The 25,566-nt window shown below is 46.6% G+C and overlaps 1 protein-coding gene across 10 annotated transcripts; it reads right to left on the minus strand.

Annotated features, from left to right (window-relative positions):
- Positions 1 to 7,017: 7,017 nt before the first annotated feature.
- On the minus strand, positions 7,018 to 24,401 carry NR4A2 (nuclear receptor subfamily 4 group A member 2). 10 transcript variants are annotated; one of them, XM_070390546.1, is made up of 9 exons: positions 24,265 to 24,401; positions 24,008 to 24,118; positions 12,556 to 12,679; positions 11,208 to 12,073; positions 10,295 to 10,424; positions 9,717 to 9,880; positions 8,623 to 8,825; positions 8,053 to 8,231; positions 7,018 to 7,926 (listed from the first exon to the last, which is right to left on the minus strand). In XM_070390546.1, the coding sequence occupies exons 4-9, from the start codon at positions 12,069 to 12,071 to the stop codon at positions 7,670 to 7,672; spliced, it is 1,797 nt and encodes a 598-aa protein (XP_070246647.1). In that variant the 5' UTR covers positions 12,072 to 12,073; positions 12,556 to 12,679; positions 24,008 to 24,118; positions 24,265 to 24,401; the 3' UTR covers positions 7,018 to 7,669. The 10 variants fall into 10 exon arrangements, 9 of the variants coding, with proteins under 9 accessions (XP_070246647.1, XP_070246654.1, XP_070246663.1 ...); XM_070390553.1 differs by lacking the exon at positions 24,008 to 24,118 and having other exon boundaries at positions 24,265 to 24,398; XM_070390562.1 differs by lacking the exons at positions 24,008 to 24,118; positions 24,265 to 24,401 and adding an exon at positions 15,480 to 16,265.
- Between the last annotated feature and the right edge of the window lie 1,165 nt (positions 24,402 to 25,566).

Here is a 25,566-nt window from a genome sequence, read left to right on the forward strand (position 1 = left end):
AGTACTTTTCTATGCCAATGTTTTGTTGTTTTTTTTTTTCCCCTCTTTTAATTTCTTTCTGACATAACTTGAAACTGCTGTGTGGTCCCCATTAACCCAAGGTTTCCCACACCTAAAGCCACCCTCCCCTTACATAATCCTTTTATTATGGCTTCAACATTCAACTTTCCTTAGATCTGCCCACCCCACCCCACCCCAGCCTCCTTTATGTGCCCTTTCTGTTTGCTCTTATTTATCATTTCTTTTTTCTCCAAGCCCATCCACAATTATTGTTGGCTCCCTGGCATCCCGCATTTCTAGGGCATTCTAGTCCTCTCCTTCCCATCTCTACTGGCCTTCAGTTCTAGCACTCTGATTAAATAAATCCTCAAACTTTCCTTCTTCTTCCATCCCCTCAGTCCCCGCTTATCTGATCTTTCTCAGTATTTTCACTATCTTTACCCATCCCTGTCTCTACCTATTTCCCTCAAAAGCTTTGCTTCTTTCCTAGTGTTGGGCAATAAATGAAAAGCCCAGGCACACGGTGAATGGACAATGTGAGGGTCACTCCCTACCCTCTCTCTGGCTTCCCCCAGGAAACTTCATTGTTCACTCTCTTCCCAGGTGCTAAATGACAGAGGGAAAGGAAAAGGGAGTGGCTTTGTGGGCCTGTCTCCTGGTCCTTACAATGCCCAAACGGGGCTCCAAGCACTTATCAAGCCAGGGGATAAAGAAATGTGGAATCTTGGTGCAGTTGGGGAGGAGATGGGGTACAAAAAATAAAATATACAGAGAAGTGAAGACTAACCACAAAACCACAGTGCTGAAATTTCCTTATCAGCATCTCTCAGTAAAGGCAACACCCCTCCTTCACTTCCGGCATAGACGGGTCCCTCAGCAGCGGCTCTCAGACTTTTTGCCTGAGACCCACATTCATAAATACAGTCTATACTTGTGGCCTATCCAAAGTTTCAGCCAACAGTGCTTAGACATTTTACCCTTCGGCTACATTCTGTGCAAAGCACTCGTGGTTGCTTGTCTGCTATTATATTCCTTTGAAAGAAAATTCTGATCGCAACCCATTGATTGTATTGATTTTACAAACCACTAATGGGTCAGGACCCTCAGTTTGCAAAACACTGACCTACTTGTAGCTTACTGAGATCCTCTCTACCTCTACCTCTTAGCCTTTTCAAAGGTCTGAAAATCTGAGCTCTTTAACACGACCTTTTTAGCAGGAGTAGTCCCTATAGAAGCTCTTCTAGCGTCAGATGGAGTTCCCACACGCGCAGCTGCCCCTCGACGGGGAATCTGTATCAGAAACTCTGACACTGTTTGTTAGGACAGGTGGGACGTACCCTGGAAATTCTAGTTGCTCTAAAAACAAGTTTAGATAGGAATATAGAGAAACAAGAGTAAGAGATCAACCCGGGGAAGAAGAAACGCGGCGGAAAGCGTGGAGGCCAATCTCTCCAAATATCCGGGTCCCTCCTCGGCTCTATGTCAGGTCCAGCTGAGCACGACAGAGCTCGGCTAAACCGAGCAGAGGGCAGCCCGCACCCGGCAGTCGCCGTCTTCAGGGGAGGAAGAAGGGCTCCTGCCGCAGGCAGACAGGCGGACCGGCTACCCTGAGGCCCCTTCAGGCGCCGCAATCCTCTGGCCACCTGACGACTCGCATCCCCCAGCGCGCGGGCCAAAGGCTCATAACCTGTGGTGCCAGGAGACCTGTAAGCAGAGCCGGATGCGCACGATCACTCTTCCGAGCTTCGGAATTGAGAGCACACGTGCGGGGCACACGTGTGCTGCGGGTGCGGGGCGGGGGAGGGGGACGTTCCCCGATCCTGTGGCTCGCAGCGCGGATGCGCCTCTGACTGGATCCTCTGCCACGCCTATTTGTGCGCTCCACAACTAGGTGAAAAGGTTTTCCCCAGTGTGAGGGTGAATGAACGCTCCAGCCCCGCTCACAACTAGGGAGACCCAAGGCTGACCACTGATCTGTGGGAGTAGAGAAAGCCGGGGGGGCACGCTCGGCCGCACGTGCTCTCGCCCGATCGCACTGGACCTGGCCACGCGGCGACTGGAACCTGTTGCGGTCTCCGGCCCTGGGGGAACACGGAACAGCTGGGAAAGAAGCTGGGAGCAGCTGGGGAGGGCAGGCCAGGAAACGGAGGAAGCAGAGTTAACCCGGGCGAGTTCGTTCTAATTGGTCCAGGGCTCCCCGGACAAAGTCTCCTGGTGCAACCGGCGGAGTCAAATCCTGTCTCCAAAATGCAGCGGGCAGAGCTGGAGCGCGTGCCTACCCACATTCGCATCCCCGAACCACAGACAGACACGCATCTCTCCAGTAATCCTGGGACCTCAAAATCAGACCACGCTGGCAGGGGGGCCTAGTGAGAAGGCGTGGGGTGGGGAGTAAGCGGCTGGAATCTCGTTCTTCGGAGTTCTCCCGCCTCTTGTCTGTTAGGCAGGGAACGCACATCCCGGCTAGGAGATAGGGGTGCAGCCACTTCCTTACGCCTCTGGCGTGGGGTGGAGCCCCGCCGTCATGCTCCGCGAAGCGCCCTCGGACGGAAGCGGGAATTTCCCTAAAGAAGAGCCAAATTAAAGTCGGAGCAAAGATCCTTCGAGCCCCAGCTGTCGTCTCCAGCCGTGCTCAGGAAACGGAAAGACCGAGTGAAAATGGATTTAAATGACAGCCTCACCATCCTAAATGGTTCTGCGTAATATCCAATTTGGGATTTCTGGTAAAATTTAAAAGTAAAAATGAAAAGCGGGTTTGCATGTGCTTGTTTTATTATTAAAAACGAATTACCAGAAAATGACGGCCCTGTTTCAAATTCTTATCTCGCTTCACTATAAAGTCAGCCAGTACCGACTGAACTGACTGAACCCAAAAAAACGCAGCTTCGCAACATGAGATCCCCTGGTTGACTTCTGCCCGATGCACAGAGCTAGGCAGAACTTTTCCTCGAAGACTGTTGCAACCGGATGCGCTCCTTTTAGTCCTGGCTGAGACCCATTTCGGGGTGGGGGGATGGGTCGGTTGAATGGGCATTGGCTGGGACCCCAAACTCCATCCCTCCCCCGTGGGACTCTAAAACCGAGTCAAGTCCCACTCGCGGTGTGTACAGGAGACTTAGACGGCTGAGAAATTTCCAGGCGCGCCCACTCAGTGACAGTTCCTATTCCCGAATGAATAGCGGGCACAGGTGTGGCTGGAGGAAGCTTTAAAACCCCTTTCGGAGGAGAATGTTTGCGATACTTACTCCCAGACCTCTTGTTCAGCAGACAAAATAATACTGGGGGAAAAAAAAGTTTTTAGATCCTCAGGACTAGATACCTTCTCTCCCCTCCCCCCCAACCTTAACAGAACCTGTCTCCATTTTTGAGGTGACGGCGGGCAACACGGCTTGGAGACAGAAACAAGCACCTCTCTCACACCGAGAAGCAAGGCCGGCCGGGGAGACCCGAGCCCTCACTCTCCGCGCGCTACCGCGCCGCGGATAAAAAAGGAAACCCACGCAATACGGAGTTAAGCGTGGAGATGGTGGCGCACAGATGCGCAACTCTGGAGAAGCTTGGAAGTGTCCTGGTATCGCTATCCGGGATAGGGCCTAGGGGGATGGATATATACCTTTAACTGGAAAACTCTGACCAAAATATTACAATGAAATGAAAGTTTTCCTTCACAGACTTTGTATCTTGAAAGTATTCATTGCCGATGCCTAGGTTTAAAATACAATTAGATAATTGACTATTAGCGTTGAAGCGCAAATAAAGCCAAAAGTCTCATAGCAAAGTGAAATTGAGCCTTCAAGCGACATTCTTAAGTTGGCAGGAATATCTGCTTCTCCTTGGCCGGCTCCTTGCACTCTGAGAACCAGTGTCCAATAAGACTTATGATAAGTTTTTTTGGGGGGAGGGGGCACATCGACTCTCGAGGGACGGAGTGGAGCAGCAAAAAGAAATACACAGGATAAGGTCGTTGGGTGCCGCTGTCACTGCAGGGTGCTATGAGCTTCCGGGACCAGGCTATCTCTCTTGTTAGAATCAGGACCAGAAATTCAAACACTCTTTCCCTCTCTTGATCCCTTTCCGAAAGCGCAAGGTCGGATCGAGAGACTTCGGCAGTCGCCTGGACGGTAAAGAAGCGGAGCCCACCAAGTAACAGGCTGTTGCACTGCTCATCCGTGTTTGGTATTAAGGGCTGCTGCTGCTGCTGCTAAGTCGCTTCAGTCGTGTCCGACTCTGTGCGACCCCATAGACGGCAGCCCACCAGGCTTCCCGTTCCTGGGATTCTCCAGGCAAGAACACTGGAGTGGGTTGCCATTTCCTTCTCCAATGCATGAAAGTGAAAGGGAAGTCGCTCAGTCCTGTCCGACTCTAGCGACCCCACGGACTGCAGCCTACCAGGCTCCTCCGTCCATGGGATTTTCAATTCAGGGCATTCTAAGCAACCCTTCACCGTGGGTCTAGAAACTGTGAAGACTAAGAAATTAGACCTTCTTTCAGAACTGAGAAGGGTCTGGTCATGTCTTCTAACAATGATAAAACATGTTTCATTGCTAAAACGACACAAACAACTGAAATTCTTAAGGGGACTTGGGAAGGGGAGGGGAATACGAAGCCCCCAGTATAAAGTTTTCATCTCTTTCTAGAGAAGTTCCACACAAAGTCTGTCTCTGGCAAAACAGCGTGTCTGTTGATTTTCCTGGCCTTTACTCCTAGAAAGACCAAGACAAGCAAAGTCCTCAACCTCATAGATCCCGGAAGCAGCAGGCGAGACATCTCCGAGGCTCCCCCGCACACCCCGGTGCGCTTCGGGGAGTTGGAAACGGACTCGGTAACTGTGAAGCAGAAAAAGCGCTAGCCACTTTTCAGTTTAGGAATTACAACTAAATATACGCGGAGCCGGTTCAGTCTGCAAGCGGACACGGGAGAGAGTCACCCCTCCCTCCTTTCACCCCAAATTCTCGGGAGGCGCACTACCTGATACCCCATTGGCCTCGGGTGATGCGCAACCGCTGCCTTAAGGGAGAACCTGCAACAGAGTTCGTTTCTGGGTTCAACTCTAGAGGATTCCGAGTCGGGATGTAATTGTCTCCGGGCTGCAGACACCTGGGAGAAGACTGCTGACGGCTCTGCAGACTCCAACATTTCTAAAGAGCTTTCTCTTTCTCTCAGCTTATTAGTGGGCAGAAGTTGTGAAAAATAAAAGGAAATGGCAAGCCTCATCTTTTCAAGAAAGCAAGGGCGTCAAACATTCCGCTTATTTTTTAATCTCTTTATGTGGCCACCAACTTTTGCCTCTCAGAGTTACCTGTAGAGAAGCGCATCACATGAAAATAACCTCAAATTACCACCGAGACCTGCCTTCTCTCTGTTGCTCGACCCACAAAACATGTCTTAAAAAAAAAAGTAAGCAAAGGTAAACTAAAAATAAAACCTGAGAACTCTCCTGGCAATTTACTAACTCTGCATTTAAAAAAATAATTACTCTTTTTGTCAATTTCAGTGACCAGGAGTCCATCTGTAACTCACTAGGATCAAGGAAGAAAATCATCCCCATCCTACACGTCCCAGAATTTACGACTAGCTGGACCAGGTCACTGAGAGGAAGCTGAGACCAAAAGTGACTTTACTACTTTTTTTTGCCAAAAGTTAGTACTGAGTGGAAGCCTAGATACTGTGATATAGTTTGTTTGTACCTAAAAAGAACCAGAGCCTGACAAATTGATATTTTATTCTTTATCCGAGAAACTTTTAAGACAGCTATATTATTCTAAGACAGCAAATTGAACCTCATCACTATTCACTGAAGGAGGAAAATATTTGTAAGAAATGTCTTTAACTGAGTTCTGTTCTATGCCAAAGACCACTGACCCAAAGGGACCAAAATGCTTGACTCTTCCTCCAAGACCCTTTACAAGGAATTGGAAAAAATCAGAGATTATATACAATACACTTCAAATCTGTGTAGACAGAGTCTTAAAAAGATACTTTCTAAACATCATGCAAGACAAAAAACCCAACAGGACTTCAAAACTGGAAAAGTTCAAATGCTATTGGGTCTTCTGAACTTCTCCTATGAAAGTTGCACTTAGCTTTCAGAGCAAAGTCAATAGAAGAGTTGAGATATTCTCACCTGATTCTGATAAATGCATGCTGCCACACTGGAAAGTTCTGGTTAAGGAAAAATGTTGTTCTGAATTCTCTGGATAATTAGTTCAATTTTCCAGTTCCTTTTGCCAGAATAGGTCTAGGCTGTCAGTTTGAAACTCAAATGTTGAATAAATGACCTATCCCAAATCAATCTCCAACTCTGTCTATTGTATATTGCTGTTTAGTAATCATTTTTACCTAACCCAGAAAGAAGACAAAATTCTGTTCATTTACATAGTTTATTGTTGTAAACATTAAAATTGTCTTTCTCAAAGAAAGAATTTATCAGGAAAAAAAAATCAGCATCTCTAACTGTCATACACCATAGAAAAAAAGGCAGTGATTCCTATCATGTGCCATACTGGAAATATACAAAGAAAAATACTACAGAATATGGCAATATTAAAATTCTTACTCAAACATAAAATAATATATTAACTGACAATCTTAGACGTTAAAAAAAAATTCAAAGTGCTCAGTAATTTCCAGGGAGTTATGTATATTATAAGCACTCTGGAAATGGTCAAAAGCTGCTGCATGCAAGTTTTGTTTAGCTTTAGACAACAAAATAATCCAGATATAAACTTTCTTTTATCAACATCAACGGTACATACAACACTTACAAACAAGGAATGTTGGACGGTGTTACAAACACTATGTGTCCCTTTTGTCAGGATTTTCTGATGTGTAATACTTGTGCCCACCTATTTTACAATTGAGAAAATGTTTAAGCTCAGGTAACTACCAATCTTTATAAAATCTAACAGACTACATAGTGTCTGAAATACTATTTATATAATATAGACATTACTGAAGTAGCAAGTGCCTATAACATTTTCAACCTAGAATCAACATGCTTGTCCCTTTTTTGAGTAGTTATTTCTTTTTTTTTTTTTGCAAACACACTTATCTTTTAGAATTTGTAATATTTATTCATAAATAGGCACAAAATAATTTAAAAAGCCAAACTGCATTGGATAAATTTACAAGCCTTTGCCTTCTTCAACTCATGCCACCCACGTAACATTTAGTTTTACTATATATTACAGCTTTCTTTACAGCAGAAAACTTTGAAATCTTTTAAAGGGCAATACTTGTGGGTCCTCTTACAACGTGTGTGTGTGTGTGTGTGTATGTGTATTACATTTATTTTAACTGCAACAACCAAATGTGGCCAAATGTTTTCCATTATACATTAGCAATCTTCCTTCTGAACAATAAAATGATTTTTAAACTGATAATAAAAAGTTTATACCACAGTACTGTGTGTAGTCCGTGTTCTAAATCCAAGATGCCCCGGAGCCAAAATGCCCTTTCAGGTTCTGCCTGCAGGTTAGGAAATAGCAACAGTTTTTTGTTTTTTTGTTTCTGTTTTTTTCTTTAGGGATCAAGGGTCAGGGTGTTTGGAAGGGGAGGGGGCTGACTAGAGCTGAGACAGCTCAGGGGGATCTCTCTGCCCTTGTCACTTGCCCCCTCTGGACAGTTTTAGGTTTCTTTCCAGTTTCTCTGAAGTGCATGGAAGGAGGTCTTAGAAAGGTAAAGTGTCCAGGAAAAGTTTGTCAATTATTGCTGGTGGTGGTACCAAATCTTCCAGTTTCAGGTAGAAAATGCGCTGTAGCCCCTGTGTGCAAAGTGTACGGAGTTCTGGGAGCTTCCCCAACAGTTTGGACAAATAGTTGGGGCGGTTCAAACCCCCATTATTGAAAGTCACATGGTCTTTGAGACAATTTACAATCTTGTTTTGCAGCTCCTCCACTCTCTTGGGTTCCTTGAGACCGTGTCTCTCTGCAGAAAACACAATCAGAAACAAAAGAGGAATGCACTAAGCAGTTAGCTAGCTGACAGGACCAGGGAGTATCGGTGGGAAAGGAAAGTTCAGGAGGAGAAATGCCCTGTGCCTGTGGTACTGACCTGTGACCATAGCCAGGGCAGCGATGCAGGAGAAGGCAGAAATGTCGATGTTCATATTCTGCAAGTTGGAGGAGAATTCAACAATGGAATCAATCCATTCCCCAAAGCCACGAACACATTGCAACCTGTGCAAGACCACCCCATTGCAAAAGATGAGTTTACCCTCCACTGGGTTGGACCTGCAATTAATACCAAAGAGAGAGAGGGGAGAAAAAGAGAGAGAGAGAGAGAAAAAAAAAAAGGCTAAACAACTAATTACTTGAAGAGCAATAAATGAGGGATTTAAGAGGCACCTAATTACCCAAGAGTTAATAAAACGTAGACCAGTGGACCTTGAAAGGGTCTAATTTCATAACAATCAAGAACGCCCCCTATCCCACCTCCATTCTATTCATACAAGGCTTCTATGCTCACTGCTTCCCTTCTCTTCCTTTTATCTATTCCCCTTTCCTTCCTATCTTCTCTTTTATTTCACATCTGTTCTCCTCTCTTTCTCCCTCCACCCTTTTCCCCCTTTTCCTCTTTCTTTTCCTTGATTCCTCTCTTCCTTCATTCCCAGCCTTCCATTACCTGTAGGCTAATCGCAGCACAAATAGTTCTAAGAAAGCCGATTCGAAAAGCAGGTCTTGGTCGGCTTTGGGCAGGTCAGCGAAGCCCGGGATCTTCTCTGCCCAGCCCCTGATGATCTCCATGGAGCCAGTCAGGAGATCATAGAATTGCTGGATATGCTGGGTGTCATCTCCACTCATCTGATAGTCAGGGTTCGCCTGGAACTGGAATTTCATTTTAAAAAGCACTTAATGAGGTTCTCTAAAATATATAACCCGTGAAATTGCTAACCTCATTTCTAGTAGGGGAGCCAGGTTTTTATAACAATTAAACCTCTCTCTGACCAGTAAGGAAATTAGATGTTCCGGGGCAATTAATTCAATTAGGGATGGTGCTATGAGGTCGCTGCTTTAAATATGTAAATTACCATTTTCATACAGACTAAATACAGTGCCAACCAGCCCTGGGAAATGTTCACTCTTATCTCCACAAAACAATTGACACGTTAGTATTCATGCCAGTGCCGGAGTGGTTCTTGAGCAGAGTCACCCTTTGCAAATCTTCATAAAATTGCAGTGCCGTCTAGGTTGCCTGACATACTTCCTCCAATTAAAGTCCACACATTCCTCATAGCTGGGGTAAAAGAGAAATCTGACCACTTGATTCCCCCACCCACTGCCATTCCTGACACCTCCTCGCTTCCCCTTCCCCAACCCCAAGCAGCTGTCCCTCTCCCTGACAGCACCAGAGAAGGTGGGGGTTAAAGCTTCTCCTTGGAGGACTGGGGTAGAACCCAAGTGGGAGCTTTTGCATCGCCTCTGGTTTGGGCATCAGAGGCATTGGTGTGCTGAGTATTGGTGTGCACCCAGGTACTGGGAAGGGGCCTTAAAGAGATCTGACCACTGTGGCTCATCTTCTTTTTCTTCCCCTGCCCTGTCCTCATGTCCACACCCCCAGCAACACCATCCGTCTTCTGTGGCCCTGCCCAGAGCAGTGAAGCCAGACCCTTGCATGCCTCCTCTGTCCCTTGGGCCTGAGGGGTTACTGACAGGTGTGGGGAAGGGGTCCTGCCCATCTGTCGCTTTGTCCAAATGAAACCCCCTCCAGCTTCTTACCCTGGAATAGTCCAGGCTGGTCATAGCCGGGTTGGAGTCGACATGGGCCCTGACGAGGGCACTGATCAGACTCACCGGGGGCGAAGGGGGAGAGGGCTCCTGCGGGCTCTTCGGTTTGGAAGGTAAACGACCTCTCCGGCCTTTTAAACTGTCGGTGCGAACCACTGCAAAGGAACAGTCGGTTGAGCGCGGCTCTCCCAAGCAGGACCCAGCTGCCGCCTAGACCCCTCCCCAAGGAAGGCCACAGCCGCCGGGGGCGCCCCTGCATCGGGCAGCGCCCGGGCCCCACTGCTTGTAAAGCCTTTACTGACGAGAAGCATAAAAAATGCGGGGTTGTTTTATGTCTTCTTCCAAATGGGTCGTATAGTTAAAGGCGAGGAGGGCCTGGCGGCTTTCTCTTGGGCAGAATGGGCTGGCATGCAGCTGCCTGGTCATAGAGGCCAGAGGCGGGTGGGAGAAAGCCGGAGACACCCTCCACTTCCCCTCGCCCGGCTCTGGGAAGTAGAAAGCGGGGTTAGGATAGGGGCAGCAGTTTCCCAAAGGCGAAGACTGGGGAGTGGGCTGTTGTCCCAACCTACCTTCTTTGACCATCCCAACAGCCAGGCACTTCTGAAACCGGCAGTACTGACAGCGATTCCTGCGCCGCTTGTCCACTGGGCAGTTTTTATTTGCTAAACACACGTATTTCGCGTTTTTTTGCACCGTGCGCTGCAAAAGGAGACAATATAGGCCGGGAAAAAATTTTTTTTTCTCTTGAAAATCCAACAATTCAGGGAATCCAGGGACAATTTCTGAGAGGACAGGGTCCACACTCCCTCACCATAAACAAACACATACACAACTCCTTTTTATTTTTTCCTTTTTCCTTTCTCTCTCTTTTCTTTCCCCTCCCCCAGGGCATTTAACAGAAGAAAATTGATAGCGTTAACATTTGAGCTAACCTTCCGCTCCTTGCTGTGTTTTATATGCCAAGAGAAGGAGAAGGAGACGCTCAGTAAATACAAATTCGTGGGCATTCATATTATTTACATTCCTTAGAGACCTTCTCTATTTAAAATGATAAGATTATTCAATCAGGATGGCGAAATAAAGAGATCACTTAATTTGACCACAGGGAATTCTGTTCCACTTGGTTAGCTCAGACACGGTTCTCTGTCCTAACCAATTTCAATCTGAACCAAGAAGACAGCTCCTAGCACATGCAAATGACCCTCTTCCACCTCAGCTCCAGCAACTTCAGGCGGGGGGCGGCCAGGGTCGGCCTCGTGAGGAGATGCGACCCCGGGTCTCCCCGCCTTCCTACTTGCCTTTCTCAGGCACCCAGAAACCCCCGCCACAGCCCAGGGGCGGCGGCAAGGCAGCTTTCAGGGACCCGGGGAGTCGCTGGAGACCAGTTAGAGTCCGAAGCCTGCGCCCCAGCGGAGCAAGCACTCTGAGGCTCTGGGCAGTAGGGGGCCCCTAGCTGCCTCCTCCGCCCCCGACCTGGCTCACCTTAAAGAACCCTTTGCAGCCCTCACAGGTGCGCACGCCGTAGTGCTGGCAGGCCGCGTTGTCGCCGCACACAGCGCACAGCCCTTCATTGGAGGGGGAGCCCCGCGACGGCGGGGAGGGCACCTGCGTATCGAGCAGCTGCGACGCGTGGCCGATCTGCAGGCCAGGGAAGCCCATGGACGCGGGCTTTCGGATGGGGTTGGGCACGGCGAAGGTCTGCCCGTCCACCACGTGGTGGCTGCCCGCTGGCTCCGGGTTCATGGGGACGTGCAGGGGCCCATCGAAGCGCATCTGGCAGCTAGACACGGGGGTTCCGGGGGGCGACTGCTTAAAGGAGAAGAGGGAAAGGCGGGAGACCGGCGTTTTCCTCTGTTCGATCATGTGGGTAGTGGCCACGTAGTTCTGGTGGAAGTTGTGGAGGGAGCCTGGGTCGTCCCACATGGGGCTGTGCTGCACCTGGAAGCCCGGGGTGGTGGGCGTCGGGGGCGAGGAGGGCTTGTAGTAAACGGACCCGGAGTGCGGCATCATCTCCTCGGACTGTGGGGGCAGGTGGCTGTGTTGCTGGTAGTTGTGCATCTGAATGTCTTCTACCTTAATGGAGGACTGCTGTCCGGACAGGGGCATTTGGTACAAGCAAGGTGGCTTGACGTCGTAGCCTGTGCTGTAGTTGTCCATAAAGGTACTGAAGCTGGGGAGAGAAGTGGTGGCAGTGATTTCAGTGTTGGTGAGGTCCATGCTAAACTTGACAAACTCTGGAGTTAAGAAATCGGAGCTGTATTCTCCCGAAGAGTGGTAACTGTAGCTCTGAGAAGCGGGGCTGGCTCCTTGAGGCGAGGACCCATACTGCGCCTGAACACAAGGCATGGCTGGAAATGAAACAGGGTAATATACACTCAGCCTGGTCAAGTGAACACTTTCTCCCGGGCTCGGGTACACCTGGAGCTACACCGGCAGCCCGCAGCGGTCAGAGAGCAAGAAGGGGCGCGAGAGGAACGGCGGAGAGCGCGATTACTGCGGATCGGAACAGTGCGGAGCAAGGAAAGGCTGACCCAATAAAGACCCTGAACTGGAAAGTTATTAGGGTCTCCATTCCCGGATATTTCCAACGCCTCCCCCTTCACCCTTTTCAGGAGCATTCCCGTTCCCATGAGCCTTTCCTCTGAAGCTCGGGTTCAGCAAGCTCAATCCAGAAATGAAGTTGAATTGCACAATGAGAAACTTGTTCCCGAAGGCGATGGGTTGGGGAAAAACTTAAGTTACAGGGTTTGCGGGGAAAGATCGCTCGCATTGCCCTGTTTCTTGACGTTTAAGGAACTCAAGGGAGGGGGGGAAATGAAGTGGCACTAACCTTCAGCCGAGTTACAGGCGTTTTGGAGAAAATTAAAGGTGGACAGTGTCGTAATTCAATGAAGGACAAAGTTTCCAAGATTTTTAGAAGAGCAGTGGAGAGCCCAGCCTGTCAGATCGCCTCCCTGAAATGAAGACACAGGAAGCCTTAGGGTGAATTTCTGGACTGATTTGGCTGGACATCTGTATCACTAGGCAGGCCCCTCTGTGCCCTTCTTGATTGTTTAATTAGAAATTAGTGTGTAGCCTTTATCAAACTTAGCAGTTAAAATGGATGTGTAGAAGAGATGGCTGGAAACAGAAAATTTCACCCATGGACTGTATCAGTCTTGGCAGAGAGAAGATTCTAAAGGAGGAAAGTTATTCCATGTACTTAGTTAATACTTATGATGAAATAAACTAGCCCCTTTGCTGCGTATGTGTGGGACAGTGGGAGGGAGTGTCATTTCCATTTTAGTTTAATTCAGAACTAAATAAGAAGAAACTAGGATTTAATAAAATACAGCATTGGAACCTTCTCCTGATTTTTTCCCCCCTGTGGTGAAATTGGCTTTTCATCTAGTACAGGGTAAGGAAAGTAGAAGTCAAGAATATAAAATGTAAAAACAGTCTCTCCCTCCACACCTAGGAAGGTACAAAATGTTAGTAAGGCCTGGGGAGCCCTGAAGGCAATCTGAATGGAAGCATCTGGATTTCCTAAGAGCTTCTGACTGAGCACTGGGTTTGGGGATACAGGTGAATTGACATTCACTTTTCCAGGAAATGTCTTTCATCTTTAATGGCCAAGGAGCGGAAAGAGGGGACCATATTTTGTCAAGAGCATCTTAGGTGAGTTGCAGAGAGAGGGAAATACTGCTTATCCAATATTGGCACCAGTGGTAGAAGTACCTCTCAGCATAACAAGCTGAGCACCTTCCCTATCCAGCCTTGCACAATCTGCCTACTTGCTGGAACAAGGCATTCTTCTGTCCGAGTAATTTTCAGATGTTCCCACTTGGAAGGCATTCTAGAGCATAGACAATTTTATTACTAATGAAACAGAAAGCCAAACATCCAAGTCTCTTTTCCTCCCCCACCCCCCACCCCAGTCACAGTCTTGCTTCATGGAGGAGGGAGGGTAACCAAAAAAAGTAGAAAGAAAGGGACTCTTGACCACCCCCAACTCCCAGCCCTTGACAGATATGCCTGTACTGGATATTAACCCTCTGTTAACTCTGCAGCTTCACAACTACTCTAAATATTCTGTCTCTCTCTCTCTGTCAAACTCACAAACAAGCGCGGCACACGTGAAAACCAGAAATTTTCAAGCAACTTAGTAACAGGTCACTCTACCAACCACCTCTCCTCACTCAACAATACCCAGGAAACTCGGGCACGCTGTCCAGCCGCGGTGACACAGTTCCCAAGCAACACATAAACTGAAGAACTTTCTCTCTTCCTGTCACTTTCTGGGCCGCGTCCAGGCCCCTCTTATACACAGGACTTGGAGTCTACGTGTCCAAAGACCTAAATCAATTCCGCACTAAGAGCAAACTTTGCGCACATTTCCGCGGGCAAGTCCGCAGCTCCCCAAACTGTGCAAGCTCCCTTCCACGTCCACCAATGAGGAGCCAGGAAGCCTCTGCGGGGTGGCAAAGCAGGAGTTTCGACAAAATGCCCTCTGGAGCTGCGCACACCTACTCCCCATCCTTCGGCCCCACTCGCGCTCCGCGCCTCCGGCGCCCAATTCCAGAGAACCTGCACCAGACAAACGGAAAGAAGAGACGTGCAAAAGAAGAAAGAAGGATAAAAGAATGCGAGCTGTGTCAGCCGCACCTACTCACTTAGGAGTTCTCTGCGTCTCTCTTCATTCATTCAACTCGGCCGAAGTGTAGTTCCCTCCGGGAGTCTGGGTGGCAGGGCCGGGGAGGGGTGGGCGAGAGGGGCGAAGGGAATCGCGGCACCGAGAGCGGGTAGGGAGCAGGGGAAGGCGGCCGGCTGGGCAGGCGAGCGGGACCGCGGAGCCTAGCGCGAGCCACCGGGCGGACTGGCCCTGGCCGCCAATGTGCCTTTGTTTATGTGGCTCGCGCTGCCGCTGCCAACATTCACCTAAAGTCTCCGCGCGTCAGCGCGCGTCAGCGGCCCGCCGCCCAATCGCCGCGCGGCCGCTCTCCCCAGACTCCTGGCCAGCGCTCGCTTTGGTATATTTCCGACCTGACGTCACGAGCAGGGCCGATTTTAAGGTGGGAACTGTTCAGGGTTCACCTTGGTAGCCAGCTAGGTTTTTTTCTTTTTCCGAAAGAGGTGTGACCTCTCCACTCAGGTCCGCGCAACCCGCAGCGCCTCGACATCTCACCTCACCTTCCCCCCACCAAACCCCCGCGCCACCGCTGCCGCCCAGCAGCTCACACGTGGGAGAAGGTGCAACAAAAGCCCGGCGGAAGGGAACCCAAGCGTAGGCCAGGTACCAGCACCTGGAATTGCACGAGATGGGGCGTGCCTGGCAGCGCCCTAACCTCATCCACCCACGACTGCCACCCCCGTTAGCGGAAGCGAGTGCAGATGTCCCATGACACGAGACGCTCAGAGGGCTCCTATAATTGGCATGGGATTTCCCTAGTCCAGTGCATCCCCCTTTTCTCTCTTTTCCTGTCCCTGGCCTTCTCCTCTGGCATATCCCACCCCCGCGCCCCAACACACACCCTCTCCAAAGTGGAAGAGAGTAAGGAGGGCCTATTTTCTGTGTTTCCTTCTTTCCTCGCAGGGCTCACGTGCGAGGGAGGACGTGGTGCGTGGGGAGGGGAGGGAAAAGGAAAGGGTAGCCGTGACCCAGCCCTTCAGGGACCCCAAAAGTCAGAGTGAGGCGTCGCCCTCTTTCCTTTCGCAGACAATGCAGCCGAGCAACGGGCAACAGGTGTGTTCTGCAAAAAGGTGCTTTAGTCTCACCTTTTACCAACTCTCATACTTCGACGCTCCTGGATGCCCATCAACTCGTTCCTTTTCACGAGTTTTAGGAAAATAAATCGACCCTCCCCTGAAGCACCAGGGCTCTGGAAGCCACAATCTGAGAGCCAAGGGGGCAAGACTAAACCCAGGGACACAGAGGACGGAGCTGGCTGGATCTCTCCGAAGCGCACTGTGTGTGGGTTCAGCTCTCCCAGGAGAGGGCCCGGAGGGCGGCCGGAGCTCGCCGCACCCCCGCGGTCGCCCTAGCTTCGGCCGACTGCAATTCGCAAGGCAATCCACCCTCCAGACTGAGGGCACAAGGCGCTCTCCAGCAAAGAAACAAGCTTCTCCCGGGAGTCAGCTCGCTTCCTGGTTCCTGGACCAGAGCTGGCCGGGCTTTGGGACTTCTCCAGTGGAGCGGGGGGAGTCACCCGGGGAGGGAGGGGGCGTCCCCTTCCTCCGCCTGCGAAGATTTGCAGCCGCCCCTCCCTCTTGGTGTGGCTGACTTCCAGGCTGCGGGACCCCTTTGGACCCCTCATCCTGAGGTTCCCAGTACAGGCGGGCCGAGAGTGCCTGGGAGCTCTCCAAGTCCAGGAGCCGCTCAGTCCTAATCTGCACCCCCAGCCCCCGCCTTTGCCCGCTCCCGCCGCCTCCTGCTCCTCGGCGGCCGGAGAGGCATTGCCATCAGTGCCCCGAGGCTGCCCCGAGAAGCCACAGGCTCTTCCACGCTGCAGCCTTGGGAAAACCTACGTGACCACCTTAAGTTTCCCCCAGATGTTGCGACTGCCGCTGCTGCCGCCGTAGCGGCTCGGCGGTGCCCTAGCGGGCAAGAGAAAAAATAAAACCAGGAAGTGTGTGCGAATGTGTGTGTGTGTCTGTTGGAGGGGGCGTGTTGTGGTGGCGGGTGAGGGTGTGCAAGTAGGGGGATGAGGGGAGGAGGGGGAAGAATAGCTTATTAGCATGAGCTGGGTAGCGTCAGCGCCCTGTGGGCAGAAGCGATTCCACGCGAACGAAAGGGAAAAAGTGAGAGTTTGGAGAGCCGGGGAGAAGGAAAGGGGTGGGGGTGGCGGTGACGCAGGGGCGCAGGCATTGACGCACCCGCCCAGCTGGGCCCAAAATAGCAGCAGCGCTAGCTCTGTGGCGCCCTCCCGGGTTCCCTTCCCCTTCCGCAAGGGAGCAGGGCGCGGCCTGAGGGTGCTTTCCTTGATCCCAGCGGTGGGCCAGGCTCCCAGCAGCTATTTTCAGGCAGTCGGAAACTCAAGCGCAGCCATGCTGGGGTGGCAGTTATTATTTTTTAATATATTTCTAGGAAGGCGGGGGCCAGGAGAACTTTAAGGTTGTAACCACCACTCTCCAAACACAAATATGCAGATCTTAAGGAGGTGCATTCCCTCAACACGCCCCTCCTCCCTTAAACCATTTTAAAAAACATTTGGCTTTAGCCCGGGGTGAGTCTGGGGACAGTTTGAAAATTCTCTCCCAGTGAATGGAAAAGGTGTGCTGGAGTTCTTAAAGTGAACTCCAAGAAGACAAACACTGTAATATGAAGCATTATTCTGTCACAGCAACCTGTCGAGTCTGGCTTCTTGGTAACAGAGCCTTCGTTCAAGTCTTTTATGCACCCAAGATCGAAACGCAGTTTTCACAGGAGCTTATTGTTAACAATTATTAGCAACTGGGAATGAATCGGATATAACATCAACATGCGAGGGGAAAGAAGTGGCTTTTTGGCCTTCTTTTCTACAATCCATACGAGTTCTCTCTTCCTCAAATCCCTATTCTACAATAGCTGCTAGGAAGTGTGTCTTCTTATTAAGACACATCAGAATCAAAGACCGATAGACTCTTAAACCAATTATTGGGTAAGCTGTTTTTTGGGTTGGCGTTTTTGGTAGGGCTCACATGTGCTCCGGGTGGAAAGGATCCGGTAGACATTAGAAAGTGTAAAAAAGAACCACCACGCTCAAAACACCAGACTCTTGTGTCCCCAACAGATTCTCATGAAAGGCAGGTCTCAGTAGAAGGGCCAATGTCTGTAATTGACTGATGCTGTCAGTAGGGGGCCTGACTCCACAACATTCAGGATGATCCATCACACAAATACATGCACAAGCACACACACACCATCACACAAACACACACAAGCACACACCGTCATACAAATACACGCACAAGCGCGCGCGCGAACACACACACACACACACACCCACCCCTAGCTATTTACTACTTGGGTAAAGCTCCAGGAGATCTTGCAGCAGGCCCAGACATTCATATTCTGCTGGAATTCATAAATAACTACAAATCTTTGATTCTCTTCTATTTTTCTCAAAAAGGGAAACAGTTTAACACTGAAATTAGGTTCACAATAGGTTTTCTTTATTTCCGCCCACCCATATTTAACTGTCAGGTCACAGAGGAAAAAAAAATCAAAATGGTAATAAAATCTTTCATTTTATCACCAAGCAGTTCAAATTGGCATATAGTTTGGAAAAATGAAAGCATGTTTTAAAATCCTATGATTACATGTTTAAATAAATTATAGTTTATAAGAGGATTCCTGTGGGTGTATTTGCTAGTACATAAGAGAATGCTTTTGTGCACAGAGGTTTAATTACACATATAATGGAATCAAAATGTAGAATTGAACAACCTTTTAGAAAATGTTCAAATGATGCTCTAGGCTAAAAGAAACTGAAATTCTGCATTTATATGACTGCAATCCTATAAGATTCTTGAACGTAAATAGATTCTTGAATATAAACTACTTTATAACTCAATTAAAATGACAATAATGTTTCTTTCAGGGCCCAGAATCTGATATAACTTTAAATTACTGCTATGTATAAATACATAAAGTTACCCCAAATGAAGGTCAGTATTTTTAACAATTTAAAATAAATGGGAATAAAAACTGATCCTACCTGTAAGAGCTCCTTTTTTTGAAACCAACTAAAATTACAATATTATTATTTGTCAATATACAGTATTAGATGACCTCAGAAAAAGCACATAGGAAAATAATATTATCTTTTATGATATTAGCCAGTATGAAGCAGAACATATTGGTGTGTGTGTGTGTATATATATATATAACATTTTCATAAAAAACAATGTAAATAATACATACTCAAATCTAAATCTAAGCATTTTATTTTATGCAAGGCTAAGCAGATTATACTTAATAAAATTGAGATTTTTGGTATGATTTAGAAAGCAAATATGGATTTAATTCTTAATTCTATGGAATCCTTAATTCCATAAGGATTTTCTATCATAATGCATGGGAAAGGGATCTTCAGGGATTTATTTCACTATTCCCCCCAAATGTACTCAGAGTAGCCCTTAGCTCTCACAGTTAAAATATAGTAAACAAACACAACTGTTATTCTATAAGAATCAAGGTAACTTGAAGAAATTTCATAACATTAGTTAATGGAATCTATGTTAAGCATAAAAATGAAATTTATTTTAGGTTATATTTGGACAAATTTCATGTAATTTATTGTCATTCAGTTTTATATTAGTGATAGAAATTTTCACTTTGAAAAAAATCTCAGTTTCTGAAAATACATAATCATTTTTTAATATGGATGGTTTCCAGTTATTTACTTTGCCATTTCACTTGCATTAAAAAGATATTAATCAACCAATCATTTTTTCCTTTTCTATGAGATGCCTAGAGAATAAGTAAAATGCTTAGCTGGTAATTTACATTTTGGGTAGTTGTGGCTTTTACTCAGTTTTACCCAGCCCGTTTTTCATCCCAAATCACTTAATCCAAAGATTTTAAAAATTGTTTCTTTGATACAGAACTCAGTTCTAGAAATGTGTAAAGATGTGCAGAAGAAAACAGCTCTCATTTTTTCTAGAAGCATCTACTTGTAAATTAAAATTATAAAACTGAACATATGGTAAAACCTCATGCCACTCAAAAAGTATTTTGCATAATAAAAATCCTTCATCTTTTCTCTAGTTCTTGACTCTCAGTAACTATCTCCTAAATACTTTTAAATTAACCACTTAATACTTTTTTTTGTTACTGTGGTAAAACACACATAAAAATTACCATCTTACAATTTTAAATGTACAGTTTAATCGTGTTAAATACAGTCATCCTGTTGTGCACCCATCACCACTACTTACCCCCGTAACTCTTAATCTTATAAAACTCTAACTCTGTAACCATTTAATAATTCTCCATTCTCCCCTCCTCCCACACCTAGCAATCTTCAATATTTTCTTATGTAAGACTTCTTTTTGATTAAGCAAGGAAGGGTTACTTTGGTTTTAGATTTTATTGCTAATTTCACTAAACATGGGAGTCATTAAAAAGTACAAAGTCCTGAAAAATGCTTTAAAGGTTCTGAGAATAAGGTGCTATATGCTAAGAAAACACCAAGGGCATTTGAAATTGTAAAAGTAGCTAATAACATCAGTAACCATCATAGTACTATGTAGGATTTTCTTTTAGTAGATAAAATACATACACTTTGCAAGAGTCTTCATTATATATAACAGCTAGCTAGTTTTTAATTTTACCTTTAATGATAAAATAACCACTTTTTTTCACCAACTTTTCAATTTAATAAAAACTGAAGACATGTTATTGATATATTACGACAAAGACATATATGCCCTCTTTCTCAACATAATTCTGCAATTAACAAGTCTACAATTTTAACATTACAAAAGTTAACTTATAGCAAGGACCCTTATAGTGATAAGTAATAAATCTAATTACCATATTCTTTGAATAGATGTAATATAAATTTCATTGCTCACTTAAAAGTTCTAAAGTTAACAGCATAAACTTGAAGTTGAGTAATTAAGTAATCCTTATATAGACACTTATTAAAGTATTTATACATATTATCTTAAATCTACATCTATCATTTTGCCAATTAAAATTAGGACTTTAATTGCAATTAAGTAATTTAATTGCCAATTGAACAGCAAAATTGCTAAGTGACTAATTTTAATGCCTATTTTAATTACCAATCATGACTGGGGAGGGAGCTAATCAAGTTACATCAAGCAGTACCAGAGTAATGATGTGAAGAAAAAAAAAAAAAAAGTAGAACAAACATTCAAGGCTACATGCTTTAAAAAAAAAAATAAATAAATAAATGCAAACACAATCTTATAAATGTATAAAAATACTGTATTTCAATATCTGAATACAGAACATGGAATAGAACAAGATTAACTAAAGAAGCCTCTGTCAATCTTCAAAGTAAGGAAAACCAAATCAAATTTTTATGTATTTGCATGCCCCTCACACTAACTCAGATAAAAACAAAGCTGCATATAGTTGAGAATAAAAGACTGTTTCCTGCTTGGCTGGTTAAATATTTACAGATTGACAGTTTAAAAAAAAAAAAAATTAAATGAAAGGTTATAAAAGAGAAACAAGTTTCCAACACAGCAATATGGGTTTTAAATTTGAAAAGCAAACAGGGCCAGTGCAGTGGGCCTGTATACTCTTTCCTGAGGGCTCTCCTCCCCACCCCCACCCACTCGAATGACGTGTTCTAATAGAGGCCTAACGCCTATCCATGACTTGTCTCATATTACCTTGAGAAAGGCGTAAATCTGTCCTATCTTAAATAATTTAAAATACATTCATAAGTAAAAAAGATAAGAAAGCACCAAGGATTACATCACAATTAAAATTACTCAGAGCATGGGGAATATACCTTGTCCTGATAGTATTTCTTCACTTTCAATTAAAAACATACTTGCCAGCTCAAGATAAACCAGCAGGCAACCAGAAATACTGATGAAAATCTTGGCCAAAACAAACACATTTTCAAAAGTTTTCACATTCAAACAAATTCTCAGATTAGCAGTATGGAAGGGCCATACTGAAAGAGGGAGGTGAAGTTGGGAGCTTAAAAATTAGAAAGTGATTCCCTGATAGACAATAACAATGCCAGTACTTTCAAAGCTAGAGGGATTGCCTTGGCAGCCAGCCACCTCATCTAGAGTAACAATGGACATCCATCAAATCTTCACTTCAAATAAGTCATGATGCAAGACGCATATCTTGTTTTTGTTATTATATATGTATACCAAATACACACATAGTTTTTGTCCATGAATGGGCCTGAAATTATGAACGATGTACGTAATACTTTAACTTGAGAAAAGGCAAATATTGCTGCTTAGGATTTTACGTACTAATGGACTTGAATTGTGAAATAAAGCACAGCAGGACTTTCAGCCTGGCTTTTGAAGAACGAAAACGTTAATAATCACCGGGCTTGACAAAAGCCTGCAGTATCTGCTCATGACAATAACAGCTTTATAAGGCGAGTTCTGTGTGACTGATTAAAGGACACACTCACAACCTATTCAGAAGTCATGGAGATGTAGTCATGATTAACAGCCTCACTACAGATCAAGGTTAAAACTCATTGAATGCTGATGCTACAGAGAAATACAATTTCAGCCATTAAAAGATTACCCAAAAACAGTCTCCAGTAAGGGTTGTCATAACTCAGATATATCTTATTTTGTTCTGTATAAAATTTTCTAAAAAGATCTTATATTATTTCATAATTATCAAAATCATTGCCCGGACTCAAGCACTAGGTAAAAAATCATCTATTACAAAAAGAAAAAAAGGAGACGTTATCTTGTAATTTAAAAATGAATTATGAAACTTTCATGACTGAAAATGTTTTCAGGTCTATTTTGTGTATTACCCTAGTTTATCAGTTCACATGAATTAATGTGGTTTATGTATTGTTGGAAGCAAAATCTTTTAAAAGATAGTATGCCCACAGCTTTCATATATCCCTTAATAGGAAAAAGTTTTTAAAAAGTTGTAGTATTTTACTGTTTTTACACTTAAGTTTCTTGTCTTGCAATGTTGCATCTCTGTATTAGTGAAGGAAAAAGGAGGGATACAGCAAAAGACAACCATGTTTATAATCTGAAATTAGAGCCAAACATTTTATTAATCACCAGGATATTTTTAAAAAGACCTGGGAAATATTACAGGATCATTCTACTAGGATCTAACAGTGACTTCAGTATGCTGTCACTGACATGTTCCAAAGAAAAAAAAACAAACCACCAGTACCACCACATACAGAATTCAAGTTCAGGTGAGTTGCCGAGGGAAGAGAAACTATTTTGCTAAGGAGGTCCTTATATTTCATATTTCTGAGTACATTTTTGTAAGTTACTTTCCTAAGAATGAAGTATTAAAAAAACAAAATTTCAAAGAGTTAATAAATGGATTTTAGGAGTTATAGTGAAACGATTCACAAAATAGATTTTTCTTGGGAGTCCTTTAATTTGGGGAGTTCTTAAAGTATGGTGTTCCTGATGATCGGTCTTAAGTCACTAGCTCTGGAAATCGTATTTTCTATTTCTCCATACTCTCTTCAATTAGTATTTGGTCAGCTGATTGGCAATTACCAAGACAACAGTTTCGCTAAACTTTTATAACTATAAGCCAGAGGTTGGGGGGGGGGGGGGGAAGAAGGACAATACAGAAAGGGATTTTTCAGCCAGAGTGGTTTGACAGGGCCCCTCACACTACAAATAGATGTTATAAAATTTGAAATGTAGCTCTGAAGTTCAGTTCATACCACAGAAACTGTGGGATGCTATCTTCCTGTTGTTATAACGTATCAGGTCAAGGGATATAAATTGTACCAGGTAATTCATTTTGCCGTTCAGAGAGTCATTAAGTTCCTCCCAGAATATATGTGATTGATATCCCTGGAGGTGAAAGGCTAACGGAACCATATGGCAACATGTTGCATTCCGTATGCTATCTGCCCATCCGTGCTTAAGATGCCATTAGCAACATCTGTACCTAACGGAAATCCAGCTGCGCCGACGCCGGCTGACGGAATTGTACTTGGGGGGAAATCTAGCTTAGCGCCATTAACTTGAGACTCAGAGTCTATCTACCAGGACGGATGGAAGCTTTCACAATTAGACGAGACGACACAAATGCTTTATTAAAGTTTAATTTTGAACTCCCAATTAGCGAAACTGCATTACAAATCGATTGCAATTTCCTAGAAGGCACAGCAAGTTCTCTGCCTGCCTGCCACGTGCGAGAGGCTCCAGAGCTAGCTTGCCCAGCTTCCGACAGCTGAAAGGGGATGGTTCAGAGCCGGTCTCCGTGTCCCAGGAAGTCCCTAAAATCCTCGCCAGTCCCTCCTTCCGCGGGGCGGGGGCGGGCGAAGGGAGGGCTCCAAAGTCCCCGGCGAGGAGAGAGAGCGGGAGGGGGAGGGGCGGCGGCGGCGGCGGCGGGGGGAGGGGTGGGGGCCTCTAGCGTCCTGGCCTCTCGAAGGAGCCTCAGCTAGTCACGCAGAAGTTTCTCTTTCGCTTCTCGCGCCACACACTCAGGTTGGCTTCCTGCGCGCCGGCCCGCGGGGCGGAGAGCGGGGAGTGGAGGGGAGACAGGAGTCCCAGAAGGGCTGCCCGGCGTCCACACCCACCCCAGGTCCCCTCCCTTCCCCCGACCCAAACAAAGCCCCAGCTCCTGGTCCAGGATACGTTACCTGCCCGGCGCTCCCGGCCCCTCGGTCACCGCGTCCCCCGCTGGGCGCGCCTTGGGCGGGTCCCGCTCCCCGCGACGCACAAAGCGGTCGCCCCCGGCCGGCTAAAGCCCCCTGTCTCGTCATGTTGGGGGGCCAGAAGGGAAAGCGGGGGAGATGGAAGCGGTTGGGGCGAGGGAAACTTAACTGATTAAATTTTTTAAAAAGAAAAGAAAAAAGCAGCTGGCGGGGCCCGGCCAGGGGCAGAAGAGGCCGGTTACCTTTCGGGGGGTCGCGGGCGAGAGGAAGGGGGGTCGGGGAGCGGCTGCCCGCCCCCCTCCCCCGGCCCCCAGCGGCGACGGCAGCTGCACACACAGAACCCCATTGTCGCCGGCGCCCGGCGCGCAGCCCCGCGGACTCGGCCCCGCGGCCAAGCGCGTCAGCGGCCCCGTCAGTCGGGCCGGGCTCCGTGACGCGCGCGCAGCCCGCGCTATAAATAACCCGCCGCCGGGCGGCCCGGGCTGCTTTCCAGTGACGCCGGGGCGAGGCGCGGGAGGAGGAGGGCGAAAGGAAACAATAAAACCGCCCGCCGCCCTCCCTGACCGCCCTCGGCCCTTCCCTCAGTACTCTCTTGTCCCCGCCCCGGCCTGCCCTGCTCGGAGCGGCGCACGCGAGTGGGAAGGACCTAGCAGAGCCGGCGGGAAGACCCGGGGTCGAGACCCATGCCTCTCCTCCGGGGCAAGAGGAGGCCTCCTTCCACCCGGGAAAGGGCTGGCGCCGAGAACTTGGCAACGAGTTAACAGGTCGCTGAGTTACTCCCACATTGATTTACACAACTTGATGCTTGCTCCGCTTTCTCACACCCCTTTCTAGTTCAGGTCCGGTGTGTTTAGGGCAATAAATCCTTTATTCAAAACAAAAACTTACCCGTTAAACGTCCTCATCTAGCATATTTTAAAGTGTACGCGTATGTTTGCATCTTATTGAGTTCTGCCTACATCCTATCTGGACAGTATGCTTTTTTCCCTAAATTCCACAGGGATTACTTAAATATGTTTTTATGGGGCCAGGCCTGTGTTACTGTTTTGATTTGGGTAGTTGTATAAAGTGTGCAGTAGAATCAGCGTGGGCGTGAATTCCATGACTCACGCATTTAGTCCTAGAGCCTTTGTACGTGTTTTTTTGGCCTGAATATACCATAGGCCTTGAACATAGAACATTTGAATTTTCCAAAGTCTATAATCTTTCAATGTCCTAGCTTTCATCAGTGCTGCCATGTAAAGGGGGCTTTCTCTATAAGTAATTTTTTTTTTTTTTTTTGCCCTCGGGACTTTGTGTTTTAGCTACCATATTTAGGCCATTCTGTCCCACATCCGGACACTCCTTTCTATTATGGTGCCCACATACAACTGGAGGCAGTCTGTTTGTTCCAGGAACCACCATTTAATAGACTAGTAAGAACAGTAGTTCTTCTTGAGCAAAAGATCTCAGGTGTATGAACTCCACATTTTCTGGGATGCTGATATGTAATTTGCAGAAGTCAGCAAAGTTTTTAAGTGACCAGGCATGGATAGAGTGAATTA

The sequence above is a fragment of the Bos mutus genome, chromosome 2 (genome assembly GCF_027580195.1).
Source record: "Bos mutus isolate GX-2022 chromosome 2, NWIPB_WYAK_1.1, whole genome shotgun sequence".
Lineage (NCBI taxonomy): Eukaryota > Metazoa > Chordata > Mammalia > Artiodactyla > Bovidae > Bos > Bos mutus.